The sequence below is a fragment of the Equus caballus genome, chromosome 12 (genome assembly GCF_041296265.1).
Source record: "Equus caballus isolate H_3958 breed thoroughbred chromosome 12, TB-T2T, whole genome shotgun sequence".
Lineage (NCBI taxonomy): Eukaryota > Metazoa > Chordata > Mammalia > Perissodactyla > Equidae > Equus > Equus caballus.
The window spans coordinates 29263504-29280729 of record NC_091695.1 but is presented as its reverse complement, the minus strand read 5'-3'; the positions used below and the strand labels follow the sequence as shown (position 1 = coordinate 29280729).

The 17226-nt window shown below is 38.4% G+C and overlaps 1 protein-coding gene and 1 pseudogene across 1 annotated transcript; both read left to right on the top strand.

The window, feature by feature from the left end:
* The first annotated feature begins 7097 nt into the window (after window positions 1-7097).
* Window positions 7098-8042, top strand: LOC138916827 (olfactory receptor 4D6-like). The gene has a single exon (XM_070230438.1). The coding sequence runs from the start codon at window positions 7098-7100 to the stop codon at window positions 8040-8042; it is 945 nt and encodes a 314-aa protein (XP_070086539.1).
* Window positions 8043-13949: 5907 nt separating this feature from the next.
* On the top strand, window positions 13950-14881 carry LOC138916826 (olfactory receptor 4D11-like; annotated as a pseudogene).
* The last annotated feature ends 2345 nt before the right edge of the window (window positions 14882-17226 follow it).

Sequence of the window (17226 nt, the reverse complement as noted above, 5' to 3'; positions counted from 1 at the left end):
CCGGCAAAGTGGAACATGCAAACTTAATTGTTGCACCACTGGGCTAGCCCCCAAAGTGGATTTTTTTAAAAAAGACCCAACTATATGTTTTCTACAAGAAACTCACTTTAAATATAGAGACACAGATTAAAAATAATTCAGTCGAGAAAGATATACCAGAAGAAAACTGGAGAAGATACAGTGATGTGTCAATTAATGGGAGATAGTTCTGAGAAAAGAGTCTTTAGGTGATTTCGTCGTTGTGCAAACATCATAGAGTGTACTTACACAACCCTAGGTGGTATAGCCTACTACACATGTAGGCTGTATGGTATTAATCTTGTGGGACCACCACATCCATCGTTGATCAAAATGTCATTCAGTGCATGACTGTATAGTAATTTGAGATAAAGCAGACTTTAGAACAAGGAAAATTATCAGTGATAAGGAGAGGGTTTTTTTCTTTTTGACGAAGTTTAACCCTGAGCTAACATCTGCTGCCAATCCTCCTCTTTTTGCTGAGGAAGACTGGCCCTGAGCTAACATCCATGCCCATCTTAGGAGAGGGTTTTTATAATGAAAATGATAAAGAGGTTAATTCTCCTAGTACACAACAAGCCTTAATGTGTATGCACTTAGAGTGTCAAAATAGATATGGTAAAAACTGATAGAAATACAAAGAGAAATAGACCAATCCACTATTATATTTGGAGACTTCAATACCTTCTGTCGGTAATTTATAGATCCAGTAGGCATAAATTCAGTATGCAGAACACAGTTGAATTAAAAAGCAACATTAATCAATTGGATCTAATTGATATTTATAAAATATTTCATCCCAAAACAGCAGAATACACATTCTTCTCGAGCTCACATGGAACATTCACCAAGATAGACCACATTCTGGGCTATAAAACAGACCGTCACAAATCACACAAAGTATGCTCTCATACCACAATGGAATTAAACTAGAAATCAATAACAGAAAGTTAGTTGGAAAAATCCCAATATATATATACATGTTGCCTAGTAACCTTTTAATAACTCCCATTGCATCTGCAACTGCTAGCTTCTCCATTGAAAATTATGTTTCTTACAAATATCTGACACTATTCCCTATGCTGATTATTATATTAGACTTCCAATTCAGTGTCTAAGGGAATAATGTGGACTGTGCATGTGTTTGGGTAAAGACGAACAGAGCAGTGAAGATGGGGAACCTGACAGGCTCACCTTTTTAATGCAAAGGTAGGTGCAGGCAACCTCAGCTTAGCACACATATAATTTTTTTATTTGATAGTGTTCAGTCTTCAGTCCCTGAAAGGTAAAATATTCATGTGCAATTCTTGAAGTGTACATCATTTAGAACTGAAAGCCTTAGGCTGATTAAAATCTCCTGCCTCTCATATAAAATATTAGGCGTCTCAAGACACCTTCTGATTAGAAGGTGATTTCCTTTATATTAAAACAAATTTCATAAACATTTATGGAGTACTTACAATATATGGGAAAATAACTGGCCCAGTTCCTTTATGAAAAAGAGATTCAAAGACAGCTGGGAACAGGGTGAGAAACACAATTATATAATACCATTAGCATTATGATGATATTAACACCCTATGTTTGTATAATGCTTTGAAGTGTACAATGTGCTCTCATGTGAATTGTCATTTCATTGAATTTACAGCAACAAAAGTGAATGAGGGACAGAAGTGGGATGAGACTGGAGATAAAGGAGAACAAGGACTTGTTAAGTAACTACTGCATGTTAGTCACTGGCCAGCCATTCGTTCATCATCTATTCAAAAAGAATTACAGAATAATTGCTATGTGCCAGTAGGAGCTGGGGAAACAATGATGACAAAACTAAGTCCCTGCCTTCAAGGAGTTTACATTTGGAGCAAGAGGCAGAAATAAATAGGTACATAATGACAGGCAGTAAAAAGTGCTAGATTATCTCAAGTAAACCCCACTGCAAAGCAAGGCATATGCTCCCCATTCTATGGAAGAAGATGCTGAGATGCATAAAAGTTAAATTGCTCAGGCCCATCCAGCCAAAATTTAAAATACTTGAATCTCAGTTCAAAGACTATTGTCTTTTGAACAAGGGGCCTCTAAGTTTCATAATGCAACCCTGAGGTTACAAAATAGACAATCCACCATTCCATCCTGACCTGACATCGCACCTGATAGTCTAGAACCTTCTAAAGTAATTGACCAGAAGAGCAAGTGGAACTGTATTCATTCAAAAGAGAAGCCAGCAGTAAGTAGCTTCGATCTCAGTTTCTAGAGACCTGACTTGGCTGGTCCGAGGCTCTCTATATGATGCCTCCAGCCAATGTCTCATGGAACCATAACACACTGAGAGAATAATTAGAATTCTTTTCCCCACACATCTCTTTCCTTAATAAGTTACCTTTCTTAGGACAATTTTATGGAAATGGAAAAGAAAAACACAAGAGGCATAACATCAGAGCTCAAATTAATGAGGAAAACCTTTTACTTCAAAGTGTATGTTAATACGCTTTTTCTAATTTTCAAAATCAGAAGCCATTTAAAATCTATTTTAAAAATTAGATTACCAAAATCCAAATACCCACAGATAATAGCTGCTACTATTGAGGTAGACATCTTTCCAGACTTCTTTTAAACATATAGATTTTGGGGCCTGCCCAGTAGCATAGAGGTTAAGTTTACATGTTCTGCTTCAGTGGCCCAGGGTTCGCCAGTTCAGATCCCGGGTGCAGACAGGGCACCACCTCTCAAGCCATGCTGTGGTAGGTGTCCCACATATACAGTAGAGGAATATGGGCATGGATGTTAGCTCAGGGCCAGTCTTCCTCAGCAAAAAGAGGAGGATTGGTAACAGATGTTAGCTCAGGGTTAATCTTCCTCACAAAAAAAATAGATTTATTTGCAAAAGTAACAGTATGTGATACAGTCAGCACTTCAACCTATCACTAAAAAGGACTCTTACCACATCTAAGAGTAAAGTTCTACATTATCAATTTTGTTGGCCAAAAATACTGAATTATTCTATTGTACAGTAACTTATTGAACAAGTTTTATATATCAGATATTAATCTAAATTCTTATTTCTTATAATCTGTACTGTCACAAACTTTCTTTGCACTTATGGCATTAAGCACTTGATTTATTAACTGTTTAGCATAACTTCCTAAGATAGAATTCCTGAGTCAAAGGACTTGCACATTTTAAGTTTTGGCACATATTTCAAGAATGACCCCAGAAAGTTTGTCCCTCTGTACACTCCTACCAACCATATATCTCCTTCCCCATATCCATGCAAATAATGGGTCGTTTAAACATTGACCAATACTTCAGGTGAAAATTGATATCTCATTGCAATTTTAATTTTCATTTCTTTGCTTAATAGTATAATTGAACATCAATTCATATATGAGCTGACCAACTATATTTCTCTGTGAATCATGACCCACTTTTGTTTTAAAGTATACATTTCTCACTGAATGATAAAAGCTCTATTTATAGCAAAAGTAGTAAACTTATTTTGTATTATTTTTTACATACATTTTCCCAAGTTTTTCATTCATTTTTAGTTTTTAACTTATTTTTAATGCTTTTGAAACATGGAAGTTTCATATTTTTATTCAACCAAATCTAATAGTCTTTGGTAATCTTTGGTGTAATGCTTACAAAGTTCTTCTCAACCCCAAAATTATAAAAAACAATTACTTAAATTTTATTCGAATGTTATAATAAATTTGTTTTTTTGGCATTTGTATCATCAAGATGACAAACTCTTCAGTCTTCCATTTCAAGTTAAAATGTGTTGTAATTTATTTTGGCTTATAACATCCATCTATAAAAAGAAATCAAACATCCAACCACAATTAGAATTAGGCTGTTTCTTTACAATACCTTAATCATTAGTTAAAATTAGAAAACTAAAGTAATTTTTGACTAGACCTAGACCCGGTAAAGTTCATGTCTGGACTTACAGATGTACACAAAAACGCATTTCCAAAATGCTGAGTGCAGCATTATTTGAAAATAGTAATGAGGGCCCAACTAGGCAAACTGAAGGTGGCAATGTATGATTTTTGTGGCCCCTCACCTCCTGTAGATTCTACAAGCCTGACTCCCAATGCTACACACCCATCCTTAGTTTCCATATTACCTTTTCAACCCCTGTCGGCCAAGACTGCTATGATTTCCTGCCTAGCGCCCATTCCAATCTTGCCTTCATAACCAATGCTTGTTCTGGACATGGCTGATTGCCTTATACCTATGAAAATCAGTCTCTACCTTAGTAACCAATGTATTTACCCATCACGTCTACAAAGGATTAGGGAGATCTTACAGAAACAACAGCAAAACACGTAACAAAACAACAAAATATAAGTAGGAAACTGTTAAGAGATTACAATTGAGAAAGTATGGAGTAGGAAATTAACCCATATATAGGTTTTTGAGTGTATGGAAGACAAAAGAGAAATGGCCCAGTACGTAGTCTTCATTGTCTAAGAGGAAGATCTTACTGGTCTCCTAGGGGAGCTGTCCCTGACACTTGGGTCTAGGACAAATGTTTCCCTTGGAGTTTCAAGTTGGGAAGCTAATATATCTTGCCCTCAATACAATCCTAAGGTGGGCTCTTCTTTGTAGACACCTTTTATAAAGGGAAATAACATAATTTGAGTAGCTTTCTGTTGTTTGCTAGGTGGCAGTAAAAAATTCCAGAATACCACCTCCAGGTACTGTGTTATGATGGGATATTAAAGTAGGATTCTTATTGTATCATATTAAAAGAACCCTTAGAGAGGAAATTCACTTTTCCACAGGAATTAAATGGTTCTAATGGTGAAATCAGAAATCTAGGAAAATCAACAGAGAAGATTTTTATTTAAGAAGCTTTCTGCATGTCTGAACTCCTCAAATTAAACCATAAAATACCCTCAACTGTAACAGAACTGAAAAAAAGAAATGCCACTAAACAGGTCATTTGCAGGGTGCTTTATTATGTTTTTATTTCAGGGATTGTGCTCTGTTCTTTTTTTATCTAGTCTACTCTCTTTTTTATCCTATTTTCTTCAGATATGCTTCCATTGCTTTGAATGCCAAAACTGTTTACTTTCTACTGTTGAACTGGCTTTGGGTCATCTCAACTATTTGAATTTTTAAAAATTATCTGCAATATGAGAGTCCTTGGACATACAAATATTCATATTTAAGAGAGTTTTGTCCTCTGATGGCCAGATATCTGATTTGAAAAAACCTTACTTGCCAACATAGCAACAGAAGAAAATCCCTGGAATTTGAGGTTATATTTAATCCCAGGTTAAAATTCTCTATCTTTGCAAGAGTTTAACTGTTTTAGATTCTACCTATAGGTGAGATCATGCAGTGTTTGTCTTTCTGTGGCTGGCTTATTTCGCTTAGCATAATGTCTTCCACTCAGAGAAGCAGAGAGTAGGATGGTGATCACCAGAGGCTTGGGGTAGAGAGAAATGGGAAGATGCTAGTCAAGGGATATGAGCGGTACAAAGTTTCAGTAATGCAGGGTGAATAAGTCCTGGAAATGTAATGCACTATAGTTAACAATACTTTATTGTATGCTTGAAATTTGTTTAAAGGGTAGATATTAAGTATTCTCATGGCAAAAATTCAAAGAGGACTCGGAAAATTTTTATTAAAGTTATGTCTCTTTCACCAATCCATAGACTGATTCTAGAAAAATAAATACCCTTCTCCATTCACCCCTAAAGTAAGGAGGATCAGATTAAGTCACCACTGAGGTCTGGAAGTTTTAATGATGAGTTTGTTTGTGATGATTTCATGTGCTCTGAATTATGATTGCAGCTCTACACTCAACCAAGAGCCTTGTGGACCAAGTGAGATCCAAGTGTCTCAGAGCACATGGAGGAGTACTTATGAGGGCCTGATTCTTCTCTCCTGTATGAAAGGAGATGAGGATTAACTAGTCAAGCTACTTAATTAACTGTAAAGTTAATCTACCCACTATAATTCTGATATAGCAAAGTAAGCCCCACACTCTCTGATCTGGCAGAATGCTACAGTGGAAAAACCTCTGGAGACTGTTAAATAAAAATTATTCACCAGCCACTTGTTAAAAATGGCAAGACAGATTTTATCCAAGACTGTTGCAGTAGAGGTCAAGACTATTGCAATAGAGGGGAGAGATTAAGCTCAACTGCAAATACAATGAGGAGAAGTTGGGATTTATAGCCAATGAACAGAGGGAGAGGGTCAGTGGATAGAGAATTACTAAAGGGAGAATGCAAGGATAGGGGGATTCTTGCTAAATTGGCTTAACAGGATTCTTGCTAAAGACAAGCCAAGAACTTTGATACAAGGAGTTAGATGTCTAGGGTGGGGGTTGAGAAATTTGATCAGATATCAAGGGTAGGGGCTTCTTGCTAAACTGATTTAGCAGGATTCTTGCTAAAACTGAGTTTATCCAGGAAAAATGTGTAAGGTCGAGGTTGACACCTAGTTGAGAAGAGGGCTCAGAAGGGCCTAACTAAAATCTCGTCAAGAAGGGAGTCTCTGTCAAGTCAGAAAAATTATTTGGGTTCAAATCCTTGATTTGCCACTTATTAACTTTGTGATTTTGCAAATGTGGGAAAGTCATTAACTGCTCTAAGCTTCAGTTTCTCCTATGTAAAATGGAGATGATCATAACTACTCTACAGAGCCCACAGAGACACCACAAGAATCAAAATCAAGATGAAATGTTGCAGGTGAAAGCTTTTAGTAAATTATAAAGCTTTGCATACATGTAAAGAAGTTATTCCTGCAGGATAGAAAATAAGCCATGGTCAAATGACCATAGCCTTTCCATCTCCCTCTAGTCAGAGTAAGGACATAGGAGTGTGATGGTTCTTCTTGTCAACCTAGGGTTTTACAACAAGAAAGGAAAATCACCAGGATAAAGAGTTTCCACACAATGAAAAGGGAGACTCTAGCACAGTTTTTCTGAGTAGTCGTTATGATCTGGATACTTGCAAGAGCCTTATAACAATATATGATAAATGATATTGCCGCCTCATGACTGCATACTCCTAATCCTAACATATCTTCTCCTAAGGTAGAGCTAGCAGAGGGTAGTCCCCATCATGGGCCAGAGCAACCACACCACTGTGAAGGAATTTGTCTTCCTGGAACTCACTCGCTTCCGGGAGCTAGAGTTTTGCTTGTTTGTGGTCTTCCTTGCTGTGTATGTAACAACTGTGCTGGGTAACACACTCATTGTGCTGACCATCACCTGTGAGTCCCACCTCCACACTCCCATGTACTTTCTCCTGAGGAACAAATCAGTCCTGGACATTGTTTTTTCAGCTGTCACCGTTCCCAAGTTCCTGGTGGATCTTTTATCAGAGAGGAAAACCATCTCTTACCATGGCTGCGTGGTACAGATCTTCTTCTTCCACTTTGCTGGTGGGGCAGATATTTTTTTCCTCTCTGTGATGGCCTATGACAGATACCTTGCAATTGCCAAACCTCTGCATTATGTGACCATTATGAGGAGATCGATGTGGGTGGGTTTGGTGGTCGCCTCTTGGGTGGGTGGTGGTTTGCACTCAATTGTCCAGATAATTCTCTTACTTCCACTCCCCTTCTGTGGTCCCAATGTCCTAGATGCCTTCTACTGTGATGTGCCCCAAGTGGTTAAACTGGCCTGCACTGACACCTTTGCTCTGGAACTCCTTATGATCTCTAACAATGGGCTGGTGACACTCCTGTGGTTCCTCGGGCTCCTGGGGTCCTACACTATTATTCTGGTGATGCTGAGATCTCACTCTGGGGAGGGCCGGCACAAGGCCCTCACCACCTGCACCTCCCACATCCTGGTGGTGACTCTTCACTTTGTGCCTTGCATTTACATCTACTGCCGGCCCTTCACTACACTGCCCATGGACATAGCTGTGTCTATCAATAACACGGTCATCACCCCCATGGTGAACCCCATCATCTACACTCTGAGGAGCCAAGAGATGAAATCAGCCATGAAGAGACTTCAGAGAAGGATTGGGTTTTCTGAGAGCAGTAAACTGGGGTGAGCAGTCAGATTGAGATGGAAATCTAACTCTGATTAGTTTTTCTCAAACCGCTATCCTGGGAGTAAGAGACAGCTATCTCTTTTCTCCACGGTCATTTCTCTACATCCTCATAGACACTTAACTCTATTAGAGGGAATATAGAAACAAAAAGAAGAGATGAGGTTGAACAACATGAGATATTGGGCTTGCAGACTGGGGAGAGGAATGAGGTATAAGACTAAAATCAATAACCTAATGCTATTTTGTTGTAATCTGTGACTCTCATGCCAACATACTTTACCTCACTTTTACCACCTGTAACATGGAAATAACATTGTCTACTCACAAGGTTGCCAAGAGAGTGAAGAATTACAAATGTTGAGAGGATGATAGCTGCAAAAACTAGCATTGCTCCTGGAATTAATCAGGCATACAAACGATTTCCCTGTTATAATATTCCTAAATGTACATATATACAGAATATGGATGTATTTCTTTCTCACATGCTTTCTCTAGTGTCTCTGAGATTTCTCTGCCTTCTCTGATTATTCCCAGTTGATTATTAAAATCACTTCTTGATTTAATATTTTGAGTACAGAATCTTCAACTTATTTCAATATATTTCACTATTCTCAGATCCATTCTACTGATTTTCTCACTCAAATTAATCTCAAAAGTACTTGTACAAATTGGGGCTATATCTGCACAAAATCCACAAAGATAATTTATTTTTTGTTAACTTAAACTTCTTTATTCCCTCTATCTTCTCTCCACTTCACTCCCAGGGCTTTTATAGCTGGAGGAAAACTATAGTTTTGTCTATATATGCACAGACAATTCAAGATAAATCACTGGTAAAAAAAAAAATACCTTTTCACACACTCAAGATCCATTTTTTGTAGCAGGAGAGAAAAGAAACACATTGTAGGCAGGGCCATTTAGGAATAGCCACTGGGTCTTCTTTGTAATCCACCTCTCTCCAAAGAGGACGATTCTAAAAATGTAATTATGTAGAGAGACAATAAATCTCCCTTCTCTCTTTATTCCTGCTTCAAATTCTACCCTTCAGCCTCCAAAAGTCATTAAAAAATTGGCCAAGAGGAATAAGAAATCTCAGGAAACTTCAACATATAGACCATTCTTTTGAAATTGTTATGATGCATTAATACTTGCAAAATGGTCCTAGTAGATGACATACATTTGTGATTTTCTCTGAGTCCTACAAGACAGAGACATTGGGCCAAGACTCTTAACCACATGGCAGTGCTTCTCAAACTTTTTAAAATTATTGCCCCCCCCCAAGGAGCTTTATTAGGTATTTTTACTAATTGCTTTCCCACAAGAAAATGTAATACCAAAGATATACTGTATATCTTTTTACACACCAAAGATCTTTGAAGGACCACACATCATTGCAATATCTAAGATTTTTTGGCTACCAATAACCAATTTTTGCCCCCTTGGTCACATTGCCCACACTGAGAATGAATGATAACATGGCATTAGATATTTCTATTAACATGTTTCCCCAAAATTCAAAGAATCACAGAATAAATAGCGTATGTCTTCTGGGGCCTTGCAAGAATTTGGAAAGCATAGAAATGTGGGCATCTTTGTTTGTGTGTGTCTGTAAGTGCATGCATATGTATGTGTGTGCACATATGAGTGGATTTGTGTCCAATAATGACTTGGAAAATATTTAATAACTCCCACTCGAACTCCAACACTGTCATAAGAATGTCCATTCTATTTCCACACTCAGATATAATAAAATTCCCTTTGCTAATTCTCATATTAGGCTTGAGCCTAAGGGACTACTGTATGTGATAGGGATGCTTTGGGACCAGATGAAGAGCCATGATGATGTAACTCCCTCAGTCTGCCCTTTCCAATGTGAAGTTTTAAGAGAAGATACCGAAGTCTAATGTAACTAACCTGCAGAAGGACTTCAACTTCTAACATGATATTTCCCCAGAACCATACACACTGAGGCCCAGATATCCAGTCTCAGATGGCATAAATTCCAGCTTGGATACTGAAGGATTTGGGTAAGAATATTGAACTGTCAGAGTGTGAGACATTGTGGATTATACATGGATAGGATGTGCATGAAAATGTACCTAGTGTATAAGATATTGCAAAAATAGCTGAAAATTTTAGTAACGGAAAACAAAGAAGTAGATTTTAAATACTGGAAAAGGAGGAATGTCTCCTTAAGAAGAAGGAGCCACAGAGATGGAGTCAGCATGGTAAAAGAGAAAGCAGCTCGTATTTGATGGAACAATTGAGTTGCATATAAGGAGCAGATTTTATTCTAGCTTAGGGTTTGTCCATGGGATCATGGAGCCTCTTTCCACAACATTGGTGCTTCCTTAAAAAACATAATCTTAACCTCAAATTATCTTAAAAACTGTGGAGGTTTCAAAGGCAACCCTATTTCCATACACTGCCCATGACTCATTGGGTCTCTTTAGCCTTTGATCCAGAGCCTGTCTTATTCCTGAACCCAATGACCCAGGGCTGAAGGCTCAAGTCCACTTGGTTAATTCATGCAAGTTCATGGAAACAAAAATAGTTAAGTTGGTTCAAAGAGAAGTTGTACTTCTATTGAATCACATTTTATTGCGATTCAATAGAATATTCTACATATGTCTTCATAAATAACCCTCATGATAGGCAGGTCAGATTCTGTTTTCAGGAAAAAGCGAAAGGAATCAAGTTAATTGAATGTCCACTCTGATCTTGGTACTTTACAAACATGATCATAGTTACTCCTTATGCCACCCATTGAAGTAAGTGGTATGCTTCCCAGTTTGCAGAGGAATAAATTGAAGGAAAATAAAGAACTTGCTCCATGTAACAAATGAGGAAGAGGCAAAATTCCAACCCAAATTTGCCCTACCTGAAAACTCTTAACATTGCCCTACACCGCATCACATTAGATTGCCCTCACATTTTACAACTGAGGATCCAAGGAACAGAGAGGCAATGTGACTTTCTCAAGGTCACAAAGGTGTTTTATAGCCTGGATCAGAAAACAAATCTCTATCTGGCATCCCTCAGGCCATGTCAAAGATGTTAACAAAAGAGTTTCTTAGCCTGTGTTCTTCAAGATCCTTCTCCCTCGCTCACATTCCAATGCCAATGCTTATAAGTAATGATGTGCACTTACCAGCTAGATTTATAAATTTAAGAAACATTTATTGAGGGCCTGGCCCTGTGGCCGAGTGGTTAAGTTCATGCAATCTGCTTGGGCAGTCCAGGGTTTTGCCGGTTCAGAGCCAGGGCATGGACATGGCACCCCTCAGGCCACGGTGAGGCAGCATCCCACACAGCACAACCAGAGGCACTCACAACTGAAATATACAACTATGTACTTGGGGGCTTTGGGGAAAAGAAGGGAAAAAAAGAAAATTGGCAACAGATGTTAGCTCAGGTGTCAATCTTTAAAAAAGCAACAAAACATTTATTGAGCACCTAACGCATGCCCCATACTAAGTGAAGATTTGATGATATTAGGATGGATGAAATACTGAGCAGACAGGATGAACTTGAGGTATAATAGGGAAATTATAGTGTGCTATGGGAAAAGAGACATATAATTAGACGAAACTGTTAAAAATACCAGAAGAGAAGTCAGTGCAGGGAATGAGTCACAAAGGGGTGTCAGGGAAGTTTTCACAGAAGAGGAGTCTCTGGACCCGAGTGTTGAAAGGTCAGTGTTTGTGAAGACGGATAGATGGGAGATTCTGAGAGTAGGGAGGATACGGTAGGTAGAGGGAGCAACAGGATCACAGATCCAAAGGCATAAGAATGTGTATAACATTTAAACACCTGAAACAGAATCAAAGGAAACAGGGCACTAGATAATATCGAAGATGGAGGGAAGTCTTAGATGCTATAAGAAAAGTTTAATCTTTATTCTATAAGCAATAGGGAACTACTAGAAATTTTCCAGCAAGGGAACAAATGGTCCCATTTATGACTTGTGAAGATATTTCTGCAAACAACAGAGAGGATGAATTAGAGAAAACTACACCGAAGAAAAGGAGACCAGTTACAGAACTCCTGCAACAATCTGAGGAGAAGCGATAAAGGTTTAAGTGAGGATGAGGAGAATGGGACAAATTGAGAGAAGTGAAAAAAGTAGTACCCTCAGGAGAGTTTTAACAGTGCCCAGGTCTCTTGCATGTGGGTGGCTCAATATAAGTCTTTTGGATAAAACATACTGCCTATCAGTACATGCTGTGGAGGTAAGTGTGCCCTCAGAGACTGAATAAACTGGGAAAACAAGACAAGTCATCAAATTCTCCAGAGCAAATGAGAGGCAACATGTGTTTTGGGCTTATTTATCCACATAGTTTTTCAAGACTCTTACCTTCCCAAAGTTTGTTTTTACACAGACCAATCATGATGCTTCCCAGTTGGGCACTGATCTGGACAGTGACCATCTATCAATAAGGTAATGCCAGGTGATTCAGGCAGATGCTTAGGCTGAGGATGGCTTTTACCTATAACTCTGAGTTAACTTTGTGGCCACTGCCACCATCATAAATCTTCTTATAAATTATTGAAATGACATGGGCTGAATATCAAAGTCTAACTCCATCACTAGCTTCCTGTGTGATCTTATACTTGTCACTTGGGCCTCTTAAGAACTTTATTTTTCCTTAATTGATCTTCAAACAACCAAAGGTTGCTTACTCCTGACTCATACGGGAAAAATACAAGGAAATAAAAATCCTCTAAGTTGGATCTGCCCCTTCCTCCTCAGCCACGACTCTATAGTAAGAGAACATACCAACCCTCAGGGATGGGGAACAACCATTGCTTCCATCTTGTGTTTATCTTACTCCATCAGAAAGTGAAAATCCCAAGCTCACTAGAAACTGTTTATCTTTTATAGGAAGGGCACAGGAGGAAATTCACATTTACCTGTACTGCCTACATTTCTGTGGTAACCTTGAATTTCATGCTCGTTCTCTATGTATGCATGTCTGGACCTTTGTGAACATAATCATCTCCATCACCATCTTTGTCAACTTCTTTGTGTTAAATTCATCATTTACCCTTGACCTCTTAGTATCTATGAAATGAAATAAAACATTGAAGAGAAGATGTCATTTCTGAAAGGTCTAAAATTCCATCGATGGAAAGAGGAAATTGAGGAGCTAATAAAACTCACCACTGAAAGTTCTGTAGAGTGTTCCTTACACAAATTATTCATGGATTTATATATTTTGAAACTGGCAGGCAGTGTGGTATAATGGAAAGATCCTAGAACTAAGAGACAGAAGAAAACTGTGTTACTTTTTCTCTGCCACTGGTTTTCTGAATTACTTTGGAAAATTGGCTTATACTTATTGATTTCAGTTTTGGTATTATTAAAGTGGGAATAACAGCTTTCTCCCTAAACTCAGAGGGATATTAGGAAATTTTATTGTAATTAAGTGTGCAGTAGCTTTTAAAACAATAATATGCTGTTCAAATTGACCCATATCATCTTGTTACTGAAAGGCATTTGAGGGTTGATTTATTCCAATGGCTTTTAAGCCATAGAAACAAAGTGAAACTTGAATAAAATCAGAGCTGCTCTGATTCACGAAGATGTAGGGAACCCATAATTCCTTCCATAAAGCCTTCCTTAGATCTCTTCCTCAGCAACTTCTAGGGGTGAACTTTAAAAGATCACAAAGTCCCCAATCAAGTACGGTAGGAAAGCAAATGATCTAGCTCAAAACTCAACTTGTACTAATGAGGGAACTGAAGCAAGTAGAACTGAGTGATTTCCCTGGTAACACAGCTAGTTCATGAAGAATAAGATATATTTCTGTATGTTCATTTTCTGTATGAGGTAAAACTTTGATTTCATTACCTAAGTAATATTATTTCTTTCCAAGCTGTACTTGGAGGAGGAAATATCATCCAATGGCCCTGAGAAATCATACCAGGGTGTCTGAATTCATTTTTTGTGGCCTTACCCAGTCTCAAGAGTTAAGCTTGCTCTTATTTTTATTTTTAGCTGTGATTTATGTAACAACTGTGTTAGCAAATGTTGCCATCATGATCACTGTGACCTGTGAGCCTCGCCTTCACACCCCCATGTACTTCCTGCTCCGCAGTCTCTCTGTCTTGGACATCTGCTTCTCCTCCATCACTGCTCCGAAGGTCCTAGCTGACCTTCTTTCAAGGAGAAAGACCATCTCCTTCAACGGTTGCATCACACAGATGTTTTTCTTCCACCTCCTCGGTGGAGCAGACATTTTTTCTCTCTCTGTGATGGCTTTTGATTGCTACATGGCCATCTCCAAGCCCCTGCACTATGTGACCATCATAGGGGGAGATGCACTGCCCTCATTGTGGCTTCCTGGATGGGGGGCTTTGTCCACTCCATTGTGCAGATCTCCCTTTTGCCACCCCTCCCCTTCTGTGGACCTAATGTTGTTGATGGCTTCTATTGTGATGTCCCGCAGGTGCTCAAACTCGCCTGCACTGACACCTTTGTCATTGAGCTTTTAATGATTTCCAACAATGGCCTGGTCACTATCCTGTGGTTTGTCCTTCTTCTTGTGTCATACACAGTGATCTTGATGATGCTGAGAACTCAAACTGGAGAAGGCAGGAAGAAAGCCATCTGTACCTGCACAGCCCACATCACTGTGGTGACACTGCACTTTGTTCCCTGCATCTATGTCTATGCCCGGCCCTTCACTGCCCTCCCCATGGACAGAGCTGTCTCCATCACCTTCACTATCATCATCCCTGTTCTGAACCCCATGATTTACACCCTGAGGAACCAAGAGATGAAGTCATCCATGAGAAGACTGAAGAGAAGACTCATGCTTTCTGAAAGGGGATAGCCTGATTACAGATTGTGGATCAAGCTGCAAGAATATAATTGAGATATTTTCTTAAAATATTTGCTGTCACATATTGTCATGCCTCAACCAGAAATAGACGAGTATAGCAAGATGGCACAGGCACAAAGGATCAGCTACCTGGCACAACGATATTGAGAAGGAACACCAGCAAGAAATTAAGCAGATAGAACATAGTCCTTAAAGAGCAATTGACAGCAAGCAGGGCACAAACGTGAAATACTGTAGAAGTTCTTGGTGTCCAGGCAATGGGATGAAAGATAGGACTGTGGTGTCCAGACATGCAGTAGGCAACAGGGACACAACCATTCAGTATGTGTAGAGACTTAGTTTTAAGGATCTTCATTGTCTTTCACTCCCTGTGACTTCCTAACAGTTGGATGTGACCTAGAACTTATACAGTCTTATTTTTAAAGCTCCAATATATGCCTACAGCAAGGGTAAGAATCTGGAACTACCTGTCTAACTGTTCATACTATTGCCTCAGACATAAGTTAGTTTGACTAGTTGAAAAAGGAAAAGCTGTATCTAAGCCAATAAATATTTTTTTCCTATGTGCACTTCTTTGTCATTTCCCTTACCACAGTGCATTAAAGAGCTCCAGAGAACTTAGCAGATCTAATTCTCCATTATATTCGCAGTGTCTAGAAAAGTGCCTGACCTGTAAGAAGCTATTAGTGTTTGTTCATTGAATTTGTGGAATGGAAGGAAAGGAATTTATATAAGAGTATGACATCAGTTCTACTTAATCATGGTTTTTAGAATTTATTTATTTATTTTTATTGAAGTAACATTGGATTATAACATTATAAAACTTTCAGGTGTACATTAAAATATATTTCAAATTCTGTGTAGATCACATCATGTTCACCACCCAAAGACTAATTACGATCCGTCACCACACATGTGTGCCTAATCACCCCTTTTGCCCTCCTCCCTTCCCACTTCCCCTCTGGTAACCAGAAATCCAGTCTCTGTTGTTATCTTTTTCTTTGTCCTTTCTTTTAATCTTCTACTTAAGAGTGAGATCATAGAGTATTTGACTTTCTCTGTCTGACTTATTTCACTCAGCATAATACCTTCAAGGTCCATCCATGTTGTCACAAATGGCCAGATTTCAACATTTCTTATGACTGAGTAGTATTCCATTGTGTATATATACTACATCTTCTTTATCCATTTGTCCCTTGATCAGGACCTAGGTTGCTTCCAAGTCTTGGCTGTTGTGAATCGTGCTGCAATGAACATAGGGGTGCATGTATCTTTATGAATTTGTGTTTTCAAGTTCTTTGGATAAAGACTCAGCAGTGGAATAGCTGGATCATATGGTAGATCCATTCTTAATTTTCTGATTTCATAATTTTCTGAAACTCCATACTGTTTTCCATGGCAGCTGCACCAGTTTACACTTCCACCAGGAGTGTACAAGGGTTCCCTTCTCTCCACATCCTCCCCAACATTTGCTGTTTCCTGTCTTGTTAATTATAGTCATTCTGACCAGAGTGAGGTCATATCTCATTGCAATTTGATTTATTTTTCTCTGATAGTTAATAATGTTGAACAACTTTGCCTGGGCCTGTTGGCCATTCATATGTTTTCTTTGGAGAAATCTCTGTTCAGATCTTTTGTCCATTTTTTAATTGGGTTGTTAGTTTTTTTATTGTTGAGATATATGAGTTCCTTCTATATTTTGGGTATTAACACCTTATATAGGGTTTGCAAATATCTTCTCCCAATTTCTAGGTTGTCTTTTCATTTTATTGATGGTTTCTGTTGCTGTGCAGAAGCTTTTTAGTTTGATGTCATCCTGTAGGTTTATTGTTTTACTATTGTTTATCTTGCCTGGTCAGACATGGTATTTGAAAGACTGCTGGAAAGACCGATGTCAAAGAGGGTACTGAGTATATTTTCTTCTAGAAGTTTCATGTTTTCAGTTCTCACATTCAAGGATTTAATCCATTTTGAGTTGATTTTTGTGCGTGGTGTAAGATAATAGTCTGCTTCCATTCTTTTGCACGTGACTGTCCAGTTTTCACATGATTTATTGAAGAGACTCTCCTCTATCCATTATATGCTCTTGGCTCCCTTGTCAAAAATTAGTTGTCCATAAATGTGCGGGTTTATTTCTGGGCTCTCGATTCTGTTCCATTGATCTGTGTGTCTCTCTTTGTGCTATTACCAAGCTTGTTTTTTTACTAAACCTTTGTAGTATATTTTGAAATCTGGGGTTGTGGTACCTCCAGCTTTATTCTTTTTCCTCAGCATTGCTTTGGCTATTCGGGGTCTTTTGTTGTTCCATATAAATTGTAGGATTCTTTGTTCTATTT